At 33.1% G+C, this 25,986-nt stretch overlaps 1 protein-coding gene across 1 annotated transcript in view; it reads right to left on the reverse strand.

Annotated features, from left to right (window-relative positions):
• Nucleotides 1-25,986, reverse strand: part of LOC129225066 (tyrosine-protein phosphatase 69D-like) — a 331,748-nt gene that overhangs the window by 139,870 nt on the left and 165,892 nt on the right. The window contains exon 11 of the mRNA XM_054859614.1: nt 4,135-4,276. Within this exon, the coding sequence (XP_054715589.1) occupies nt 4,135-4,276 (142 nt within the window). The remainder of the gene's footprint in view (nt 1-4,134; nt 4,277-25,986) is intronic.

Below are 25,986 nucleotides of genomic sequence, written 5' to 3' on the forward strand. Positions count from 1 at the left end.
GAAAATGAATTTCAACTTACGAAAACTAGTCCCACCACAAACACAGAACAATTGAATTCGACTCGAAAGTTTTTTGGAATTGCACTTTTTTGAAGCTCATTCGTTTCGAATCTGAGATTTTGTTTTGATCTTGAAAAACTGAAGATTCTTCAACGTCTAATACGCAGAATGACATTAATAATGCGCACTATTTTGAAAATGCGTTATTTTAAATGTACCACGAAAGTTGCAGGAGCGCATTTTGTAAAGAATCAAAATAAATCGTCATGGTTTTCGTACAGTATGGTTCTGAAAAGTAGAACTATGACTTGACAATGTTAACCTTGGTATATTCAGTAAATTCATTTCCAGCCGAGGACTGCAGTTTCGTGCTTATTAGCACTCATCAGCCCGGCATAGGAAAGTGACTGAGCTGGAGATGGAAAACCATCTCCAAGAAAAGAAAAAGAAAAAAAGAAATTTAAAAATGCCGGCAGCCCCTATGAAGTTATGTTTATTTACGTATTCATTTTTTACTTGACTGACGCTTGTCATAGATTTGTACTAAACACTGAATACTTTCTTTCTGAACTACTTTCTAAACTACTTGATACTTTTTTTCTTTACTTCTTACTGAAACGTTCGTTTCAGCGCTCCTCAGAGGTAAATCATAAAGCATAACCTTGCTTGGATGTTCCTAAATAATATTCAGAGATTGCATTTGCCCTCAAATTTTGTAGAAAAAGCTCTTTTTGACACTTTTATTCTATTTGTTCACTTATCATTTTTATTACATGTTCTTAAGATCGTAAAGGTTTCCTTTCTGCTTTTTTTTTTCATTACTAATATGAAATTGGTGACGCTATTTCTGAAAAACTGGGCGGGGGGGGGGGTAGCAAAACCCTTCTTTGTGATGGCTCTGGGGCCGGTGCCCCCCCCCCCAAAAAAAAAATGTTTGGTTATGCTACGTCTTTGGTGCTGATTTTCGCAGGCTGCGGAGTAGAGCCCACTTTCCCGCATTTCGGCAACCAAGAGTGTTTAAACAGTGAAAAAAAAAAGGTGAAAGGGAATTCAAGTGCACTGACCACTCCGTCTGCTCACTGCTTTTGTTGCTCATTGGGTAAATTCCGAAATTCCCAAAAAAGGCAGATCACATTTTTGAAATCAGGTTTGAGGTAAACAATGTACGGCAAAAAGCAGCAGTGCAAGAATTTTCCGGGGGAGCTAAGCCGGTCTGAAATATTCCAGGGGAAGCTCAAGCTCCCTCAGCTCCCCCGGTTCCGACGCCTATGTCTGCTGATACAGTTGAAAACATAATCGAGCTTTCAAGGGCGTAAGTAATTTATTTAACGCTATTGAAACTTCACTGAGGTATATTTTTACAATGACAGGAAATCATAAATTAAAAGCAGTCCAATGATCTTGTCAATATGTAAACCGTAAAAAAATAGCTGCTTCACTTTTCAAGATTTTATACTTCACTTCTTCCGCTTCTTCAACCAGTCAAACATCTCCAACAATCGATTGAAAAATCCTACTTCAAAAATCTGAAACTTCGGCCTGGAGTTGAAAGATTGCCAGGTATTAGAAAAAGCAGACGATTTCGGATTACAAATCTGGCAACCAGCATCGAAATTTTACTGGCACATATCCAGATATGATGCTCTTAAGACAAAAAGTTGTTATTGGAATACACTCAGGTTTTCAACTTGTATTGCTTTTTTTTTTTTAACTAGTTAATGTTGTGGTTCTTGTATGAAATTTTTCAAAATCGATTCTAAGTAATGAAGAACCGTTAGATAATATATTTTATGGTAAAAATATAGTGCAAATAGACTTTATTATCGAACATTGCTTTTCCAATATTTATTACTGTATCGAGATCGCAAAATTATTTTATTTTAATTTATTATAAATAGAATATTTTGCAAACGAAGCGCCCTTATATTTCTGAATTGAGCATGGTTATCTTACTTTTAGTTCTTGGCGCTTTTTTAAAAATTTGTATTTAGAAGGGAAGAAGTAGCTCTCCTGCCATTTTTTCTTTTTCTCAGATTTAGGCAAATATAATACATATTTCAATGTAGTTTGTGTAAATTATTAAACTGTAAGTAAACGTGGGAGATTTTTCTGTAGATACTATTGTAAAAATTTCAATTTAATAAACTTAAAGTTTTTTAAACTTTCTGTATAAATAAGTTTAGTTCAAATTCTGATCCCATTGATAAGTTGATCTAAATCTTTTTCTATTACTATATACTGTTACATTAACACACTACTTTCAAAGAGTAAGCAGTACGTAAAGATAACGTGCAAAAGTTCGTGTGAAATAATATGTTTTCCAGATGAAATTGTCACTGATCAGCTTTTAGATAATTGGAAAGTAATTCACGATTATGTTTGATTTTTTTAGTATGTATTTAAATAACTAAAATAAAATAGAGAATATAAAACACCAAATTGAGAAAGATATAACAGTATAAAAAAAACTGATACATTTTAGCTTAGATTTTTTAGTTGAATTTTTTTAATCATTAACGAAGCATCTAATAACGAAAATAAAAGCTTTTTGAATTAATAAAAAGCTTGAATTTAAAAAAAAAATATGATGAAGCTAGAATGAAAATTTTTGCACAAAAATAATAAAAACAGAGAAAGTTTCTGAATATATCTTTAGTTTTTAAGGAATAAATACATTTTTCTTCGAACAGTCTAGCATTAAAAAAAAAAAAAAAATACACATGACTAGATCTTACTAACAATTTACTGATGCTGAAAAGAAAACCGTTTTGAATTTCGCAAAAGAAAAATGTCAGGAAAAAATTATTTTTATACTGCATTGCAATTTTAATAAACTTGTATGATGCTATCTACTGATAACAAAAAATTTTACTGGTGAATTAATTATGTCTTGTGTCTTTGTTTTCGTATGTATGCAAGTTTATGAGAGTATGGTAATGACATTGATTTTGTGATCAAATTTCTACATTCTTTCTTTTGGTTTATGCTTTTTTTTGCTTTATAGTAGTTCTTTCATTTATGTTTTAACTTAATTTTTTTGTGTTTGATGTATCTTTTTTGATGAAGTAAAATTTTTTTTGGAAATGTGGCATTATTTCACCTGTATTCATTATTTTGATAGTTACTCAACATTGAGGCTTTTAAAAATAAAACCACGTATAGAAAGAACGGGATCATCAATAATTGCTATTGATAAAAAGCAAATTTGCCGATGAGACAAATGGCAAGAATATAAGTAACAAAGACAACAGTGACTAAAAAAAAAAGATAATAATTTGAATTTTCACATCTTGAATTCAAATTATGTTTTTCGCAATCACGAGTGTGTCTATGTAGGCGTGTGTGTTTGTGTGTGTGTGGGGGAGTATGTGTGTTTGTGTGTAGGGGTATGTGTATGTAGGCATATGTGTCTGTGTGCTAGCATAAGTGTGTGGGTAGTTGTGTATATGAATGTGTGTGTGTGGGGGGGTATGTGTATGTGTGTGTAGGCATGTGTGTTTGTGTCTGTGTGCAGGCATGAATGTGTGGGTAGTTATGTGTTTGTGTATGTGTGTGTGTATGTGCGTGCGTGTGTGTAGTTGTGTATGTATGCGCGTGTGTGTAGGACATGGATGCAACCTGGAGACGGCTTTCGCTATAGGAGCAGCATCGTGAGGACCTGGTCGACGGTGATGCTGCAGAGGGTGGCGGTGGGAAAGTAAAATCAAAGGACATCAAAACAGTCAAGTGAGAACAATAAGCAATCGTGTTTGCTCAATAATTACAATAATGAAAGAAACTTGTAAGTAACGGTTGGTTGGTTGGTTTATTTAATTTTAATGGCACAAGAGCCCTTGAGGACTATACTGCGCCAAACGTTTTCTTTATGTAATATTATTTATATGAAGTCATGATATTGTAATGGTAAACTTGTTTTGAGGTAAAAAGTATTAAACTTCAGTACTTTAAAATAAGTAGTGAAGAACATGTATACATTAAAAACATTTAAATAGATAAAACAATAGTTTGACAATAACCTTGGTTAACAAGAAGAGGACAAAATCACAGTTTGACGACGTTGTAAGTAACATTACAACGTTCAGAACCACTTGTTGATAAAAATGTGATCGTTTATTGATGAAACGAAAGTTTTACCTGATGAGACATATGACAAGAATGAGAACAAGCACAACCAGGATGGTTCCGCAGATGACGCCAAAGAGAAAGGTCATAGGGCTGTCGGCGGGTCTCACCGGGGGTGCGGTACCAGCACTCGAACCCGAACTTGACAGTGAACCTGAGGAAAGAGAGAGAAAAAAAAAAGAGATAACCCCTTTTATATCACTATTTTATTCCAGCGTACTTAGGAGCCATTCATTAATTACGTAAGGGTCCCGAGGGGGGAGGTGGAAAAATCTCTACATACCCTTACTTGGAGGGGGGGGGGAGGGGGTCCAAACCCATTCTTACGTAATATTTTTCAAGTCGATATTTTACATTAGAAAATGCTGGGTCAAATTGTTTGGCTGGGATCATATTTCATTTGCGTCTGGAAGATAAAAAACTTATTAGGATGAGCTGTTTTTTATTTGTTTTACAAGGAATGAATGGTGTGAAATAAAAAAAAATCGCACCATGTGTGGCATAATTTATTTTTAATTAGTATCGCATCATATGCAAAAAAAAAAAAAAAAAAATGTCAAAAAAACATTTAGTCTCGATTCTAACTTTTTAGTAGATATTTTTTGATACAATAAGGTTTAATTTAATAATAGTGAATTTAATAACGATTCCAGTGATACAAGATTCGTGTATTCGCTGTTTTATTATTTTGGAAAACAAAATAGAACCTTGCGTAAAAATAGCGCGGAGGGGGGGGGGTGAAAAATCTTATGTACCCTTACATGGGGGGAGAAGGGGGACAAAAATTGCCAAAATCATCCTTACGTAATTAATGAATGACCCCTTACGCCGTAACCATATTTAACATTTTATACACACGTATAGAAAAATAAATAAACAAGGTAGATAAAAATATGGATGCAAAGAAAGAAAAATATTTTAGCAAAACCAGAAAAACTGAGTAAATGTGCAATTACTTTGGTATTGCATTTTAATAATTAGTTATTATGATGAAAAAGTGGCAGAATACTATTTTTTTAGGGCCGGTTGCCAATCCTAATTCTCCTTTGGTTGGGCTTTTAGTTGTGCTAGCAATGGCTGCGTATCTGCTTTATCTGTTTAGATTCTTTGACTTTTCAGCCTGTATTTCATCGATATTTTCACAAAGTAAAAAAAAAAAAACATACAAACTTTTATAAATTGGGCCCATATTGACACTAAATGAGAAGAAGAGGGGGAGCGAGGGGGGGGGGGGGGGTAGAAAAAAGTTAATACTTTCCTTTTTTTTCACTCCGATATAATTCTTGTAGGTAAATAGGTGCCAAGTACCAAACATTACACCTTAACAGTAAGAAAGCAGTTGATGATTGAGAAGGCATCAAGCATTCAGTATATTTGTTGCAATGCATAATGATAGTCGAAAAAAAAAAAAAAAGCATTCTCAACAAGAAGATTACCCGGAAAACTAACTACAATCAATTTCTTTTTGTATTTTTAGACAAGTAGTCTATGGGTCAACTAAACAGGCAGCGGCAATGTATGTGCAAAGATTCTAAGAGCTAGAACTAGAGTATAAAATACCAACACATATTCAAAATAAATATTTTTGGGCCGACTATAGCAAGAAATGAAGCAAAATAATGAGGTAGAAAGACAAATGAAAAAAAAAAAAAAGCTGCAGCTCTGTTTTCAGGTACTTAAAAAATGTGTTCTTTAAAACTCCAAAACACTTGGGTACGATGTGGCCGGAATTTGTTGTTGTTCCAGAACTTGTGTTGACCGGAATTTGTATTGTTTAGAAAAGTTTCTTGCTTTTTCCAACTTACATGCCAATTGCATTCATAAATTTTTCTGTTACTTTTGAACTTACCCACAGTTGTTTCAGAAATAAGAAGCAAGTCTTTAGTTTTTATTTTTATTTTTTTATTGGATATTAATTGGACAAACCTAGCAACTAACAGACTTAACTTAAGAGCAAACAATGCTAACTAATAAAATATTTTGTCGGAATGAATGTTGGCTGTTGTACAATTTGCGAATGAAGGTTTGCATATTTGACATACAGTATAACTTCGATTTAACGATGCCCGATTTATTTCCTCAATTTAACGATACATCTCACTGGTCTGGCTTTGACTGCACTGAATGTCTAAGCTCCTCGATTTAACGAGATCCTTGTTTTAACGATACCTTTTTCCAGTTCCTTGCCAATCGTTTAATCGAGGTTATGCTGTATAAATGAACTGATGCGTACATTCACAAATCAGCTTAGTGTCTTTATTTACCACTAGCTGCGTAGCTCAGCGTTGCACGGTCTACCCCGAAAATAAATGTTATGTCAAGAGACGCATGTTCGACAATCGAACTTAAATAAAAGAAAATTAATAGCAAAAAATTACCCATCAATGTGCAGAAAGGAACAATGTTATAACTCAAAATTTTAGTTTAGACCTCTTTTGTTTTTTACTTCCTTTTACAAAAAAGGAAGTATTGTATTCGCGAAAAAAATTTTCACTCAAAAATCGACCTTAATTTCCATTTTGCTCACCCCCGAATGAATGTTGAGTTTTTTTTTCGACTCGACCACACGTGGATAAGTGCCTAAGAACGTATGGACACGCGAAATATTCATTTTGACGATTCCCGAGTTAGTTACAACGAGTTTTCTCGCGACGTCTGTATGTACGTATGTGCGGATGTGTGTATGTATGTCGCACAACTCAAGAACGGTATGTCCTAGAAATTTGAAATTTGATACGTAGACTCCTAGTGGGGTCTAGTTGTGCACCCCACTTTTGGTTGCATTCGGGTGTTTTAAGGGGGTCTTTTGTCCCTTTTTGGGGGGAAATCATTGTTCATTTCGATGTAAACTCAAGTGGTGTTACAATTTGGCGGACACTTGGCGATAGATCGCCATTGTTTTGGTCGCCAAGTTTTGTCGCCAACTTGGCGACAAATTTGGCTATTTTTTTTTTTAAACCTGGTTTAAATTTGGCCACTGTTGGTGATATTTAGAGAGTAAACTATTGAATCACATTAAAATTACCAATAATGGGAAAAATGACATTAAATTGGAGTAAAAGGAAGTCATGTGATGCACACATCAGCTCGTTTTTTTTTTTGGAATTGCAAATATTCTGTTAATGTTATTAATCGACGTAAACGTTACGTTTCACGGATTTTTTTCCGCAAAAACCTCCCTATGTGAATTCCGGAGCATCAATGACCCTCTGTATCAAATTTGTCAAGTATTCAACGTGGATAAGTAACACACACACACGCACACAAACAGCCACTATATAAGTACGTCTACAGCCGTTTATGTAAATAAATACAAATACAAATGTGACGACCAGCAACAGGCTCTGGGCCCAGCTAGGCTGGTCCTAGTCAATTAATTAGTCCCCAATGAAGATCAATGGCCCTCTTAAAGCTATCCACTCCCTTGCTCATTACCACCGCTTCCGTTAAGCTGTTCCAAGTGCCCACAACCCTACTGAAGTAGTAGTTTTTCCTGATTTCCAAGTTAGCCTGAGATTTAAATAGCTTAAAACAATGACCCCTTGTCCTGCTTTCCCCGCAAAAATTTAATCCATTTACATCTTTCATTTTGATAAATTTAAATAACTGAATCATGTCCCCTCTGACTCTCCTTTGCTCCAGGCTATACATGTTAAGCCTATTAAGTCTGGTATCATAATCTAAATCTGAGAGTCCCCTTACTAATTTAGTTACCCTTCTTTGAACCCTTTCCAATACAAAAATATCTCTCTTCAGATAAGGCGACCAAAACTGAACAGCATACTCCAAATGAGGTCTTACTAAACTCCTATATAAAAGCAGAAGAACTTTCTTAGATTTGTTTGAAATAGCTCTATTGATGAACCCAAGCTTTTTGTTGGCTTTGTTACTAGCAATACTGCACTGTTGACTAAACTTGAAGTCCTGATTTATAAAGACACCCAGATCCATAACATTTTCTGCCTGATTTATGACTGAACCCTGTAGACGATATCTCATACGCTTATTTCCATGACAACATATAGATTTCATCGCAATAATGAAGTATCAATGCTAGAATAACTTTTTTACTCAAAACCTCTTAGAACGTGACAAAACAAAATTGATGCTTAAGAATTTAGCATTGATAATCTTATTTTGATAAAAAATTTAAATTATATTAGAGAAATTTACAAAATACTAAGAGCATTAAAAATAGTTTACTTTTCTCTTGAAGCATGTAAAGTATATTAATTATTGATTTTCTATGTAGTAAGTGTTTTTGAAAAAGGTTAAGTTTTTAATTGCACCGTTTTAATTGATGTATTCAGAGAAATAATTATTTAAAGCTTCAAAAATAAGAAAATGCCACAGCTATACTTAGAGTAAAAAACATTGATTGACCTTTTTTTTAGTTAAAAGGACCATAATGACCAATTAAAGAGTAATCAATAAATAATTTTTACATTGAATAACAAAGCTATTTTAAATACCGTTAGGAAAGAAAGTTATCTGATTCCAAAGGCTTACAGACACTTGGTAATAGTTTTAAAGAGTTGTTTGCAACAGAATTAAACTATCGACAATTGAAATTGCGTAATTGAACAAAGATTATTTAGCAATAGTTTTAGCGAAAATGTTTAATTTCCTCTTTCACAAAGTAGCATATTAAAAAGTTTTCTTTAATTATAATAAAGCTGAAAGTCTGTCTGGATCTCTCTCAGCCTGGATATCTGTCAGGATCTCTGTGACGCGCATAGCGCCTAGACCGTTCCTCCGAGTTTTATGAAATTTGGCACAAAATTAGTTTGTACAGCCTGAGTAAAAACTTTAGATTTTCTTTGAAAAAGGGAAAATGAAATTAAAAGGATTTTAATATTATTGTATTATTAATTATTAATGTTCATTGGTAAGAAATAACGCAACAGACAGGATTTCTAAAGCATGCAATAACCAGAAAAGCAGTGGTTTATTCAAAGTTAGCATTTCAGCTTGAGTAAAAACTTTAAGGCTACTAGTATTTTTTAAAAAACTGCAAGTACTTATACTGTAATATATAAATGTCACCTCATTTAACAAGATTGTGTAAACCCTTTAACTTGCAGTTTTGTGATTAATTTCTTCAAAGTTTTTGTCCTACTTGTGACGATATTGTAAGGTGAAAAGTTAACTGTTCAAGAAAGAGGGCAGATTGAAGCTTTTTCTTCAACAAGGATAAGAAGCGTACTATTGCGAAAAAATAGGAAGATCGAAGACTGAAGTCAACATTTTTGTTTCACAATTAGGGTAAAAAGAAAACCCGGGAAAACTCAAAGCTTTGTCCTCGCGTCATGGAAGAAGAGTTTGGAAATTATTACATTACCTGAAAAGTACTTAACCAGGAAACTTACTCAGACGATAGGTTTAAAGGTTTGTCAAAAACGATATATAACACAATTAGAAGGTGTGGAAATTTTATGAATGCTGCAAAATTGCTTAAACTTCATTTATTGAAAATGCACAATATAGAGCGTTTCAACTTCAGCTAGGAAATCATGACCTGGGATAACCAATGAATACAAATAATTTTTTCTAATGAAAAGAAGTGGAGTTTGGATGGACCAAACGGACGGAAGTGCTATTGGCATGATTTACGAAAAGAAAAAGAAATATTCTACAAGCGCAAATTAGATGGAGGTTCTGTCATGCCCTTGGGGGTGCTTTGCTTACAATGGTGTGTGCTCAGTTGCGTTTGTTTCAGGTAAAATGAACTCACAAGCATATCTAAATGTCCTCCCAAGTCATCTTTTATCAAAAGCTGAATTTATTGCTGAAGAAAATTAAAAATATCAGCAAAACAATGCATCTATCCATCCGAGTAACAGTGCAAAAAATAGGCTCCAAGTAAACAATGTTGAAACTTTGAACTGACCGACTAAGTCTCCAGATCTTAACCTAATAGAGAACTTATTGGGTGACTTAGCAAGAAGAGTTTATGCAAAGGAGAGACATTTTACTTCATCAATAGAGCTGAAATCTATCATCGAAGATGAATGGTAAAAAATACATCCCGAATTTTGTCAAAAACTAGTTTCATTCATGAAAACAAGAATATTTGAAGTAATTTGAAGGAATGGCTCTCACACAAGCTTATAAATATTTGAATTTTTGGTCCTCATATGCTTTTTTCTATGTTGGCCTTAAAGATTTTACTCAGGTTCAAATATTGATCTGTAGTATTTTCTGATAATGAAACACTTACAATTAAACTTTTTTGTCTTTTTTACTTGTATTTAAGGTTAATAATTATCACTCATATGACCTTTTGATCCTAAGATTAAGGTGTGTCCAATTTCTCAAAAAGTGGACTGGACTTAAAGTTTTTACTCAGACTGTAGCATGGGGGTGTGCACCTCGAAGCGAGTTTTCAAAAATTCGATGCTGTTCTTTTTGAATTCCAATTTTAGGAACATTTTCCCGAGCAAAATTATCATAAGATGGACGAGTAAATTACAAAGTTATCATAACGTGGAACCGTAACATGAGCAAACCAATTGGCGAGAAATTCACCATACATTATTTGTAAATATACAGGCGAACCAAAAGACCTTTTAATTTTACACTACGGGCAAAGCCGTGCGTGTACTACTAGTATGAAATACAAAGGATAGAAAGTACAAGAAAATAAATTGTCATCAGACGATTATTATTCTAGGATCCCAGACAAAAATGAGTATTATTGTCTGGGTTGTTCCAGTCTAAGTCTTTGCTAATTGAGCAACAAAAATATTGATCATAAAATAGTAAAAAAAAACTTCTCATAAGTTCATAATTATTTACATGGGTTTAAAATAACGGAGTTTTCCCTCCGAATGTAGACTTTTGTGATGATTTTATCGGTAGGTAGTGATGAATTTCTTTAATTCTATTTTTTTTAATAAAAAATATGAATACATTTAAATATTGTGCGATGCGGGAAGGTCGATAATATATGCATTATTTTTATGCTTTTGAAGTGACACAGAAATAGAGAAAATAAGTATTGCCAAAGTTTAAAATTTTAAAAAAGCGCGAGTATAGATAACTGTTAGGTTGTTTAAAAGGCGTAAGAGCACTTAGATAAAAGTGAGACTTATTCATATTAAACACATTGTTTGATGACCAACTAATTTTGACATTTTTCTATTTTATGATTTTATGAATTTAAAAATTTTGAACTTGAAAAACTAAATATATTTTCTGCGTAAATTCCAAAAAAAAAAAACAATGAATTTGTTCATGTGAGATGCTATTTGTACTAATTTTTATACGTAAAATTTGCAAAGAACAATCACGACATGCTCGTTCAAAAAGAATTAATATTTGTTACTACTTATACATACATTGTGGCCTGATTACCAGTACATTTGGAAATATTAAACTTACTTCTTAAAATTTAAAGTTTTTGGAAAAGAAGGATGATAAAATGTACAATGGAAGAATATATGGTAATCATATATGGAATATATAGATAATTTAATTCCCAAGAAAGCTGCTATGTTCTCAATTAGACATGTCTGCGGGCTTTATTCCCTATACTAAAAGATTGAAGAATTATTTTTCGATACATGGTAAATTTTCCGAACCTCACAAAATATTGAATAATTTCTTTAAAAAAAATCGGTGCATTAAATTTCGAAACTTTTCAACGGATAGCTCAGAAAAAATTGTTTGTCGTAACTGAAGAGTCATTTCCATGTTACGTAAAATGTATGAAATTTTTGATGCAATCAAATAACATACCTAACTTAAATAACAAGATTTTTTAGGCTAATGAAATTAATGTTTAATCCACAACGCGTTTTAAATACACAAGCTAAAATTTTATCCTGGGGTTCTAAAGTTATTTTTAAACTTAAAACTTTTTTATAGTAATTCGCGCAGAACTATTATTACAACAAAGAGTTTTGTATGAACACTACATGCAGTTCAAACACGTTTGTTTATTGCGAAGTTATTGTTAAAAACTTAACAATAGACCGGATTAAATATTTTTCAGAGTTTTAAAACTCAATCAGAAACCATTAAATGTTTATTGTAACAGAAAATAAGGTTTGTTAATTGACTGAACCAAAAAAAGTTTAGTCTCATTTCAGCAGTTGGATTTTGGAAAAGATTTCAACTGTGAAATTAAGTAGCCAGTATAACCGCCGAACATTTTTTCCGGTTTGTCTTCTAGACTATCTCCAAAGTTTTGTTCTTTCAATCCATCTGTATTTGTTGGTAGTATATTTTTATTTTTACTGTAGTGTAGGTTTTAAGTATTTTAAACAAATATCGATTGCATTTTAAATTTGGAATAATCTTATTCGTTATTGTATTGTTTCAAAACGATGGTCGAAGCGAATATCATTTTTTACATCAACAAATATTCGTATTCATGCAATCCAAAAATGTATTTTATTCCTCTGTTTCGTTTACTCAAATGGTATTTAGACACGAGTGTTCTTTAAGCTCGCCTATCTGTTTTCGACCCACCATTAAACTGTTCTACAGTATTTTTGAAAAAATTAAGTTACAGTTTTTCTCTTATATGCTGATGTTACGTTAACATGCTATTTCTGCTATGTACTTCAGATGCTTTTACGAAAGCAAAAAAATAGCTCGTACTAAATGAACCCCACGCAAATGCTTATATTTGATTCCGAAATTTTTAAAGCATCTGTAATATCTTGTATGGAAAAATGCTTTTTAAGTTATGATAAATTTCATTTTATAAAGCATTCGCAATCACGAGTGTGTGTATGTAGGCGTGTGTGTTTGTGTGTGTGTGTGGGGGGGGGTGTTTGTGTCTGTGTGCTGGCATAAGTGTGGGGGGGTATGTGTATGTGTGTGGGGGGGTATGTGTATGTGTGTGTAGGCATATGTGTTTGTGTCTGTGTGCAGGCAGGAACGTGTGGGTAGTTGTGTGTATGTGTGTGTATGTATGCGTATGTGTATGTCGGCATATGTGTTTGTGTCTGTGTGCAGGCATGAATGTGTGGGTAGTTGTGTGTATGTGTGTGTATGTATGCGTGTGTGTTTGTGTGTGTATGTGTTTGTGTGTGTAGGTGGATATGTGTGTATGTGTTTGTGTGTGTGTGTGTGTGTGTGTGTGTGCGCGTGTGTGTGTAGTTGTGTATGTATGCGCGTGTGTGTAGGACATGGATGCAACCTGGAGACGGCTTTCGCTAGAGGAGCAGCATCGTGAGGAGGGTGGCGGTTTGAAAAATCAAAGGAACGTCAAAAACAGTCAAATGAAAGCAATAAGCAATCGTGATTGCTCAAAAATCGCCAAATTTTCCACAAAACCTGACGGCCAAAAGCTTGGCGATATATCGCCAAGTGTTTGACAAATTATAACACCACTTGAGTTAGCCTTGAAATTTACAATGATTTCCCCTCAAAAAGGTGTAAATAATCCCCTTAACATCCGAATGCAACCAAAAGGGAAGGTGCACAACTAGACCCCACAAGGAGTCTACGTACCAAATTTCAACTTTCTAGGACGCACCGTTTTTGAGTTATGCGAGATGCATACACACATACATACGTACGTCACGAGAAAACTCGTCGTAATTAACTCGGGGATCGTCAAAATGGATATTTCGGGTGTCTGTACGTTCCTAGGCATATATCCATGTGTGGTCGGGTTGGAAAAAAAACCTTAACAATCATTTGGGGGTGAGGAAAATGAAAATTAAGGTCGGTTTTTGTGTGAAAATTTTTTCGCGAATACAATACTTCCTTTTTTGTAAAAGGAAATAAAAAACAGCCGAGAAACTTTGTACTAAGAAATGGGTAAAATACGACAACGTATATAACTGTACAAATAAAAGCAATATAAAACAGAGTTAAGAAACTCAGTAAACAGCTGTTTCGAAGCTATGAGACAAATAGGTTTGAATTTGAATAGTTATAGCCTCGGAATAGCTGTTTGCTGCGGTTTCAACTCTTTTTTTTTTCTTTTGCTTTTATTTGTATCGGTATACACGTTGCCGTATTTTACCCACTTATAACGTTGTTGTATTAAGTTTCACGTTTTACATCAATGTTATTATTTCTCAGAATTTGAATGTTGTAAAATTATTATTCCCTTAGAAATACTAACGATAAGTATGTAAAGAATTTTTTTCTGAAAATCAAAAGAGTTATAATGCTGACTTGACCTTTCAGACTTTGAAGGTGTTCTTTATACCTGACGAAACAGATAGTCTGACCACCAATGAGATGGAAAGGCAGACATCCGGTTTATTAGCGGAAATATGCGCATCTATTAGTTAACAGTGGTGGTAGTTTGTTTGTTACAGATATGTGCTTTTGCCTCTTAATTATTTGGATGCAGTTTTGTAAAAATGACGATTTGTTCACGGCAATAATTTTTCAAGTCTAAACTATATTCGATGTATAATTCTGACTACAAAAATTTATACATTTTTTTTTTTACAACATAATTTTGAGCTTACCATTTTGCTTCAAGGGCGCCCATATGCAAAATTGTAAGGGGGGGGGGGCGGCTCAGATATTTTCCCCATGGGTTAGGAGGGTATTTTCTCCATGGAAACCGATTTCAGGACAGATTAGAGTCATTAAAATATTTCATTTGTAATAACTTATTCATTAATGGCTGGAGAATAAATGTTTTCACATTTTTGCAAAGAAAAAAGTACCAAAAGCAAGGAAGTTTTAATTTCAAAGGGGGGGGGGGGCTCGAGCCCCCCCTTGCCCCCCTATATGGGCGCCCTTGTTTTGCTTTTACATTTTCGGACAAGGTGAAAACATTTTACTTTCTTTTTGTTTCCACTCATTTTCAGCTAAGAGAATGCAATAAATTAATAAGACCCTAGTGACATTATAAAAAGCGTAAATGGGTCATTCCATGTCAAGTGATCCAAAATTTGGGAAATTTTTTCCCTCACCCTTTTGTATTTCTTTGAAATTTGGCTCATCGATTGTACCCTTTGAGGTAATCAAAAGTCCATATTTTTAGATTTTTATCTCTATTATTTTTTTATTTATGACACTTTGATTTTTCGAAAAACCCGCTTTTTTTCATGGATGCTTGACATAAAATGGATGATAACTCAACATCAAATATAGATAGAAAGATTTGGTAAAAAGCATTTTAAAGTACATTAGTTGCTGTTTAATGGGATATGCATTATGACTAATTTCAAAAAAATTTAATTTTTAAAAAATGAAATTTAAATTTTAAATTTAAATTTCTCAAAAAAGGTATAATGAATTTTTTTTTAAAAAATTCTCAAAAATTTGTGTGTATTTTATCTTCATTTGTGCAAAGTTTCAAGTTGGGATCTCAATGGGATCATATTTTTATGAATTTTTAAATAAAATTTGACTTATGAAATAATGACATTTTTTAGATTCCAACTAGTTAAATATGGGGTTCTCTTACTGGGGATGGTCTAGTAAGTAGTAATTGATCATAACTATGCTTGAAATGAGCTGACGTGCATTTGTAAATTGGCAAGCACCCCCCCCCCCGCACCATCACTTTTATTTATTTTATTTTTTTTTTTCAAAACTATTTTCAAAATGTAAAAAATAAATAAATGAATAAAAAACCAAAATGAATAGTAAACTTATTAAAAATTGGTAAATATTCTTCTTTAAAGTAAGAAAAAGACCCCTTCCCCCGGGCCACCACTTTTATTATTTTTTTCCAAAACTATTTTTAAAATGTAAAAAATAAATAAATAAATAGAATAAAACAAAATGAATAGAAAACATATTAAAAGTTGGTAAATGTTCTTCTTTAAAGCAAGACAAAGTACATTACCCCCCCCCCCCTCACATTCACTCACACATACGATTAACACTATACTATTATCACGCTTTACCTGATGCTTTTTTTTTCAGACCAAGCCTTTCTTTTTCAATCCGAACTTCAGAAAGTGTACTTGATTATTTCACTATCTGATAAGGAAAGTTATGATTCATTTCGTCTCTTACCCCTGCACCAACTTACAATTTTGGATGGAGGAAAGAAATAGTTTGCCCCAAAATCACAGCAAAATAGGAGTGTTTCCCCCCATGTTGTTTCATTCTTTTTACACTAAACTAAAAATAAATCTAAGTATCAGGTCATATGTCTGTCCGCATAAAACTGTCTTTCTACAACATTTGCAGTGCAGCTGTTTTTTTCTTTTCTTTAATGCTAGTTTTCTTTTAATTTCACTTGTAAACGAGAGCAATGCAGCGAGATCTATTTATACATATATTAAAAGCAGTTATAGATCAAACAAATTTTGCTAATTTGAGCATAACTTTCTTTGTTATTATGTTTCATTCCAGATTGCCCCCCCCTCCCCCTACCGTTCCACTTTCCGAAAGAAAAAAAGCTGCAAATGAGTGGTTCTCTTCAGTTTTTCTGACTTTTAGTTTTTATGACCCCCCCCCATTTATAAGCTTTAATCACTACTGATGTTTAGCTGCGTGCGTCCCAGTTTATTATGGTTATAACTCTTACGTGCCGGCTTTTTTTTAAACACAGTTTTGAAAAAAAAAAGATAAAAAGTGGTTGTGTGGCGGAGGGGGGGGGGGGGGGGTACTAATCTACAAAGTCATGTCAGTTCATTTCAAGCATAGTCATGATCAATTACTACTTACTAGACCATCCCCAGTAAAAGAACCCCATATTTAACTAGTTAGAATCTGAAAAATGTCATTATTTTATAAATCAAATTTTATTTAAAAATTCATAAAAATATGATCCCATTGAGATCCCAACTTGAAACTTTGCACAAATGAAGATAAAATGCACACAAATTTTTAAGAATTTTTTAAAAAAAATTCATTATACCTTTTCTGAGAAATATAAATTTAAAATTTAAATTTTATTTTTTTTAAATTAAAATTTTTTTGAAATTTGTCATGTTGCATATCCCATTAAACAGCAACTAATGTACTTTAAAATGATTTTTACCAAATCTTTCTATCTATATATGGTGCTGAGTTATCGTCCATTTTATGTTCAAGCATCTATGAAAAAAAGCGGGTTTTTCGAAAAATCAAAGTGTTATAAATAAAAAAATAATAGAGATAAGAATCTAAAAATTTGGACTTTTGATTACCTCAAAGGGTACAATCGATGAGCCAAATTTCAAAGAAATACAAAAAGGTGAGGGAAAAAACTTTGGATCACTTGACATGGAATGACCCAAATCCCATCGCTATTTTCCCTTACCCCCTGCTGTATTCATTCAGATGGAATCGACCTAGCTTGTCCGTTTATCAGATATGACACATCTTCAGTGGTAAGCTTGTAGTTATAAACCGTCCAAAATATTATTTCTCAATATATAACAATAAAATTTAAAAAAAAAAAAAATAATAATTTGAATTTTGACATCTTGAATTCAAATTATGTTTTTCGCAATCACGAGTGTGTGTATGTAGGCGTGTGTGTTTGTGTGTAGGGGGTATGTGTATGTAGACATGTGTGTTTGTGTCTGTGTGCTGGCATAAGTGTGTGGGTAGTTGTGTGTATGAATGTGTGTGCGTGGGGGCGGGGTATGTGTATGTAGGCATATGTGTTTGTGTCTGTGTGCAGGCATGAATGTGTGGGTAGTTGTGTGTATGTGTTTGTGTGTGTTTGGAGTTGTGTATGTATGCGCGTGTGTGTAGGACATGGATGCAACCTGGAGACGGCTTTCGCTATAGGAGCAGCATCGTGAGGACCCGGTCGACGGTGATGGTGCGGAGGGTGGCGGTGGGAAAATAAAATGATAGGACATCAAAACAGTCAAGTGAGAACAATAAGCAATCGTGATTGCTCAAATATATATATATATATATATATATATATATATATATATATATATATATATATATATATATATATATATATATATATAAATACGCTGTTCCTCTCCCTCGTAAAAAAAAGGACACAATTTAGAACTCAATATCACAAAATATCCGTTTTATAAACTTGGCCGAATAGCTCCGAAATAATTGTTCCAACGACAGTTTATGCCCCAACTTTCTCTTGGTGACAAGACTATTTACGCGTGTAACTGGATATTTCACCGGCTTTTACGCCGACAAAGCATATCTCGGACTTAATAAATTCACGCAGGTGCTGTACAACTCCTGTCTTAGACACCGCTAAAACTTCTCAAATCTATCTCTTGCAAGAAGAAAAATGCTCTTGAGACTGTGTTTTGGAAACAATGATGAACGACGAGAAGCTGAGGCGAGTAAGAGCACAAAAGACGCTTTCAAAATTAGGGAGTTACCCAGTGAAGGGGAGGTGACGTAAAGAATAGCACAAAATTTACGCTTCGATGTGTGTTTATAAAACCTTGAAGACGCCTTCTTGAAAGAATGAAATTGTGTCATGGTAGAAATAAATTATGATATACTATTATAAAAGACAAAATGTCTTTATTAATTTCTGAAAATATTTCAGCATTGTTTTTTTCTTCTAAGATTGATTAAACTCTTGGAACATAAAACAATTCGTTGTTTCAACACTTCCTCTTTTTATTTTTAAAAAATGTTCTTCCATGGAAGAAAAAAACCATATTTTTAAGAGATTTCTATGGATCATAACTTCGGAAACTACTGAATAAAGTCTTAGGCGCTTCCGAAAGCAACTGCTGATACTGAATCGAGGTAGTAAGAAGCAAAGGGGGTAAAAGTGAATTTTATTCTGTTTTGAGGGGTAAACTGAGCTGAATAAAGCGCTCAGTGAATCCAATACTCAATTGAGGCAGTAAGAAGCAAAGGGGTATAAGTGGATTTTATTAAGTACTAGTGGTACCCGCACGGCTTCGCCCGTAATAGAAAAATTAAAAGATCTTTTGGTTCGCCTGTATTTACAAATAATGTACTGTGAATTTTCTCGTCAATTGGCTTGTACTCATGTTACGGTTACACGTTATGATAATTTCGTATCTCGCCAATTGGCTTGTGCCCATGTTACGGTTACACGTTAAGATAATTTCGTAATTTATGATAGTTTTTTTTCTTAAAATTGGAATAAAAAAAGAACCACATCGAATTTTCGAAAAATCGCTTCGAGGTGCACACCCCCATGCTACATACTAACTTCGTGCCAAATTTCATGAAAATCGGCCGAACGGTTTAGGCGCTATGCGCGTCACAGACATCCTACAGACATCCTACAGATATCCTACAGACATCCAGACATCCAGACATCCTCCGGACAGAGAGACATTCAGCTTTATTATTAGTAAGTATTAAGCAAACCGCGTGCAACTGAAATGAATAAAGCGCGAAATGCTTCCAACAGCAAATTTAATTTAACGTTTTTAGAAATCCTGCTACGTAGCAGCACTTATGAAGGCTAGTTTGATTCCATTTCCTACCCCGAAACAGATAAGAGTTTCTTCTACAATTTGTTCTAGTTATCTCTAAATTTTTAGCTTTGACACTTACACCCTTTCACTTCAACGCGCTTGAATTCTAAAAATAGATTTCACTATTATTCTTTCTCGTGTTCAGGATTCGTTTCTGCAAATTATTTTGAATCTAAAGATTTCTGCTGACAGTTGAATCGCTGCTTAAACATATTTTAGAAATATTTCCCAATTAGTTATCAAAATTTCAATACCATTGTGTTATTGCGTATACTGAGGCCAAAATTTATCGATATTTTCGATACTATAGAGTTCTAGAAGTTGTTTTGTTCTGTCTGCCATAAAGGGCACGTGACATTTCAATATTTCTACATTACCTACTCTTATTACGTGTCAGAAATCTCTTTACAAAACCTTAAGCTTCATTTCAAATAGAGACTCTTATTTTCTTCGAAAGATAAAAATAGCTGAAAATATTCAAACGTTAAAAATACATTGTTTGCTTAAAAAAAATAAAGTTCTGAAGAGAAGTTTATTATTGAAAAAGAATTTTTTATACATGTGCCAAGTACTTTTTAATGAATTTTGTTCTTTTTCTTTCTCAAACTTCTCCAGTACTAATATTATAGCAAAAACAGTTCATGGTTGGATGATTTAGAAAGCAAATTTTACTTCGTAAAGTTCCAGAACTAACTCAAAATTCTTCCGTGCATTTTCATCCTTCAGTGTTAAGTATACAAAGTGGTGGGTGGTTTAAACCTAAATAATCTTCATTTTTCTTGTCCTTTTCTTTGTCCCTTGAGGGTGTTTCATTCAGCGATTAAATTTCGCTTTAAAGTTTTCCCTAATACTCTGACGAAAAGTTTAGAAATTTCAAAAACATATTTGAGCAGTTTTAGGTCAACTTTAGTTAAAAATAGGCCAGTGCCAATAATGTTTGAGACCAAAAAAATTTAGAACAGGATAAAACCAGTTCGAAAGGTAAGAAAATCTAATAACATTAACAGGAAAAATAAATTACGGGCGAGCTGAGTTCGGGAAGGGGGGTGTAGAGGGGTTTAAGGGGGGGGGGAAAACGGTTCATCACGATTTCCGGAAAAACTAAGAGTCCTATCGAGTAAAACTAAATTACAAAGTAGTTGGTAGTAAAAAGATCTACAACTTTTGTATTTGCACTTTTTTTTCTATAACTCATAATATACCCGAAAAATTCAAAAAACCGACTTTTTGGTTTTTTATTTTTATCTCCCACAAAAAAAAAAAAAAAAAAAAAAAAAAAATTTCACTAAATTTAATGAAAAGTGACCTTATTATGTCCCAAATACACTGTAATTGTTTGGATTTAAAATATTTATTTTTTCTCCTTATTTTGATTCAGTAGTAAAAAAGCATCAGAATTTTCAATCAAAAAATCTCACATCAAAATATCTGATTTTTTTAAAATATCGGAGCAAGTTTTTTTCGTTGGAATCTCTACTTTTTGATGGTATAAAAACAATATACAATACCATGGAAACTTTTCGCAAAAAATGAAGAAAATAAAAAAAAACTCGAATTTGAAAAAAAAAATCATCACTATGTAAAATTTTAAGCTATTTATTAAATTAAGAGCAAACAAAATAATTAGCAGCAAACACAATTTGAAAACTGATTATTTTTCATAAAATTCAAGGTAACGCAGCTCAAAATTGCTGAAGTAGCTCATTTATCCCATCCTACAGTGTAGCTTGGTATTCTCCAAAAAAACTATTGGGGGCACTGCAGTCACCGTCTAATGGTGGATGAGAAGGGTAAAACAAACGCATGCTGTAGCTTGATTTTTAATTATTGTAGTATATTTTTATTTTCAGTTTGTGTCAATGTAACATGGAAAATTTCATTTTTCGAGTAATTAATTTGTACATTTTAATAAAGAGCTTAAAATTTTTACATAGTTATGACTTTTTTTTTCAAATTCGAGTTTTTTGATTTTCTTCATTTTTTGCGAAAAGCTTCCATAGTATTGTATATTGTTTTTTATACCATCAAAAAGTAGAGATTCCAACAAAAAAAACTTGCTCCGATTTAAAAAAAAAAAAAAAACAGATATTTTGACGTGAGATTTTTTGATTGAAAATTCTGATGCTTTTTTAATACTGAATCAAAATAAGCAGAAAAAATGAATATTTTAAATCCAAAAAACTACAGTGTATTTGAGACATAATAAGGTAACTTTTCATTAAATTTAGTGAAAAAAAAATTTTTTTTTTGTGGGAGATAAAAATAAAAAACCAAAAAGTCGGTTTTTTGAATTTTTCGCGTATATTTTGAGGTTATAGAAAAAAAGTGCAACTACAAAAGTTGTAGATCTTTTTACTACCAACAACTTTGTAATTTAGTTTTACTCGATTGGACTCTTAGTTTTTCCGGAAATCGTGATAAACCGTTTTCCCTCCCTTAACCCCCCTACACCCTCCTTCCCGAACTTAGCTCGCCCGTAATTTATTTTTCCTATTAATGTTATTAGATTTTCTTACCTTTCTAACTGGTTTTATCCTGTTCTAAATTTTTTCGACTTTTTACCATTTTCAAAGCTATTGGCACTGGCCTAAAAAGACTGTCAATATCTGTTGATTGGCATTGGTCTTGAATTCAAACAGCCGATAATAAAGAAATCAAAAGGGGTTTAATTCAAAAATGTGAACTATTTTTTGAATTCCCAGTTTAAAGATTTTTTGGTGTGAAAAATAGATAAAAAAGAGATTCACAATTTTCTCAAATTTTATGCCAGTTTGAAGCTGCCAGAAAACAGCGTCAGATGGAGTTTGTTTGAAAAATGTTCAATAAACTGAGTCAAATAACTGCTATTAATTACTCTTTGTGAGACAAGACCAAAATAATGTATTCTTTTTCCACTGAACTTTTGAAGAGTAAGCTAAACCCTGTTGGTTGACAAAGAACTTGGAAAGAAGGGTTATATGGTATGAAAGATATTATTTGATATGAAATGATTTAAAGAAATATTTTTTGTCATTATGGTTAAAATCTGCTTAAGAGAATTTCTTCAAACTGAAGTGTTGACTACAACAAAACTTTAATGCAATCAATTGTTTGGCTCTGGATTTCCCAGAAATGTTGCTGATGCAAACTTCTTTTTCAGAGATCCACGCCCCCTCTTTCGATTGATCTCAGTCTTAGGTGAAATTCGCACTCTGTGACGCGACGTTTTGTACAGGGGTGGATTGTCATGGGGGGCCATGACCCCCTAAATCAACAGATAATGTTATCCATCCATTATTATTGTATGTGACAATAATTTAATAATTGCATGCAAGATGGATTGATGTACAATATCATGCAATTATGTATTATTTATTACACGTTCTGTTCCAATACTTTATGAATAAAGTGTAAGTATTTTTCATAACAATTTTGATTTATTATTTGTTTAAGTAAATATTTGAAATAATGCTTCTTTTCATTGCTCCTGATATTAATTAAAAAAGTTTTTGCCATACTAGGCCCCGTAATCCTTGTCGATTTGGTACCTTTTACTGACACCCAAACATTATGAAACATTTTCCATACCCAAAACACTACATTGACTCCCAAAACACTACTCTGAAGTTTGGGAAGGGCCGTGGTAGCCCGATCGGTAGAGTGTCGGATTCGGGGCCGGAGGGTCCTGCGTTCGAACCTCGATGGTCGAAGACCCACCGTCGTCATTAAAGGGGAATGGGCGACGTTAAATATGCTCGTGGTCTCAATGTCCTCCAAGTGAAACGATACCTCTGGGGGTGCTGGCACCAGGTAGTTATCAGTTCCTGGACTAGTTCTAAATTCTCATTAACTGTTGGATCCGGTGATGGAGCTGCCATCTATCGGTATATAAGATAATGGAGGCAAGGCACTTAGTATGCAGTCCTCGACATAAATACAGTTGTAGTCAGTTGTGACTCTGAATAAGAATAGGAAGTTTGGGAACCTCTGCTTTAGATGAACGAGACATATTTTATTTCTAGACATTCTTAAAATATTTAAAAATTAGGTTATAAATAATTTGCGACTTTAGCTAATTTTGAGAATTTTGATCACATACTAGAAAGTCGATATTGGTATACGGGAAAGTAGGCTCGTTTAGTTCTAGACGAACTTCTTGTTTTCGAATCAACTCATCAGTTGCTACTTAGGTGCAAATGTGGTAGCCGTCAAAAGTGCGTAGTTAAGGCGTAAGTAGCGTAGAGCCTTTTTTAAACTTTTACTCCACCCCCCCTACTTCCTCGAGTAGTGAACATATCTGGTATTTTTTAAGATTCTATGTTTTAAGATACTGTCTGGTACTTCTTTAAGGATAAAATGCGTCTCCATTTTGTTTGTCTCTTGGAAAAAAAAAACTTCACGCATTTTTTGTGCTATTTATCGATTTAGTATGCATTTATACAGGGTGTTCCGTTTTCACCTGAAAGACCTTTATTTTCGCAACCGTTAGTCCTAGATGTATTCTTCCAATTGCAAAAATGTTCAGAATCAGATGCAGGGTTTAGATATTGAAAGTTTGAAGTGAAAATAAAAATAAGTCAAAAAATACAAAATTTAACTTTTTATACGGGCCCCATGTCCCCTAACTTAAATTTAGAGAAATAATCTCCATTGAAAAACAATTCCAACGCAAAAAGTTTGAAATTAGTACGATTAATATTCACTGAGACATGAAACACAGCGTTTTGTGACTTACACCACTTTCCACTCGCCGTCAATAACGCCCTTTTTTTTGGGGGGGGGGGGGGAGTAGCAGTTAACAAGAGTTTAAAACTATACGTGTGCATAGGAGAGTGGTTTTTCAAATTGCTTGAGGTTTTGTCGTGTGTTTTTGCGTATCACGGCATAATATTTGCATTTATTTTCGAATAACAATGAAAAATATAAATATCTTGTTTTCCTTACTTTGACGACCTGTCATTCTTCTGAAAGGGCGGTAAGTTCCTATCTCGTCTTTCGTACGGTTCCTTAAAACTTCGAAATGGAGTATCTCCTTGAGTTTTGGTCGCACAAATGTCAATTTTTTTTGTTTGGTTTTTTTTTTCTTTTAATGTAGATTATTTCCCTTAATATATGTTAGGGGACCTGGGGCCCCGTATAAAAAGGTAAATTTTGTATTTTTTGACTCATTTTTATTTTTGCTTCCAACTTTCAATATCCTTACTCTGCATCTGATTTTGAACATTTTTGCAATTGGAAGTATACACCTAGGACTAACGATTGCGAAAATAAATGTCTTGCAGGTTAAAACACCCTGTATAAAGAAAATACAACCGGTAAAAGTCGTGCAAAACGAAATAGCTGATGAATGAAGAGGCAATTTTTCAAAGGACATAAATAAGAAATAACAATGAGCTTATCCGTATCTTTTGTATTCAAAAATTCATTGATTGTCAGAATTAAAAGTTCTTTTTTGCATACATGACTTTTTTGAGAATTAATAAAATGATATCCAAATACTGACATTTTGGGAGAACAAGATATTTTTAAATACATTGTAACTGTAATTTACACTCATTTTCAAAATACATTTTTCGTAATAGAAGAACAGTAAAAAACTTCAATTAAATCAATTTTTCTTTGAAGGAAATTAAAATATCATTCAAAAGAGAAGCATAAAAAATAGATAATAATTGCTTCCCCATTAATGAATGAAAAAACAAAATCTTTGAGAAAATAAAACTTATTACCTTTAAATATTTTAAAAAGTACGAACTCACGAAACCTAATTAAAAACAATAGTTTAATCTATGAGACTTTGAAAAGAAAGTTTTTTTTTTTTGAAAAAGGGGTCTTAACTTAAAACTTTAATGAAACGAAATCGTTTTTTTTTATTGCATTGAACTTTGTAATAATGTTTGAAAGTGTTATTTCTTGAAATATTCATTACATACAGGAATTATTTTCTTGTATGTACTTTATTACGTATTAATGGTACCCGCACGGCTTAGCTCGTAGTAGAAAATTAAAAGGTCTTTTGGTTCGCCTGTATATTTACAAATAATGTATGGTGAATTTTTCGCCAACTGGCTTGCCCATTTTACGGTTCCACGTTATGATAACTTGGTAATTTACACGTCCATCTTATGATAATTTTACTCTGGAAAATGTTCTTAAAATTGGAATAGAAAAAGAGCAAATTCGAATTTTCGAAAAACCGCTTCGAGATGCACACCCCCCAGCTACAAACTATGTGCCAAATTTCATGAAAATCGGCTGAACGGTCTAGGCGCTATGCGCGTCACAGAGATCCAGACAGAGAGACATCCAGACAGAGAGACTTTCAGCTTTATTATTAGTAAAGATAATTATTTCTTAAGTAATGGAGATGTTCTTTTTGAATTTTGCTCAATATTTTACTTATTTTCAGATCTTGCTTCGTTCAAAAGATTAGTATTAAGATCTGCAGACGTTTAAGAGATTTTTAAATTACTTAATCAAATTCTTAGCACTATAAAAGAAAATTTTTATGCATTTAAATAAAATTGTAATTTGTATATTGTTACTGATATAATTGGTTTAT

Source organism: Uloborus diversus, chromosome 6 (genome assembly GCF_026930045.1).
Source record: "Uloborus diversus isolate 005 chromosome 6, Udiv.v.3.1, whole genome shotgun sequence".
NCBI lineage: Eukaryota > Metazoa > Arthropoda > Arachnida > Araneae > Uloboridae > Uloborus > Uloborus diversus.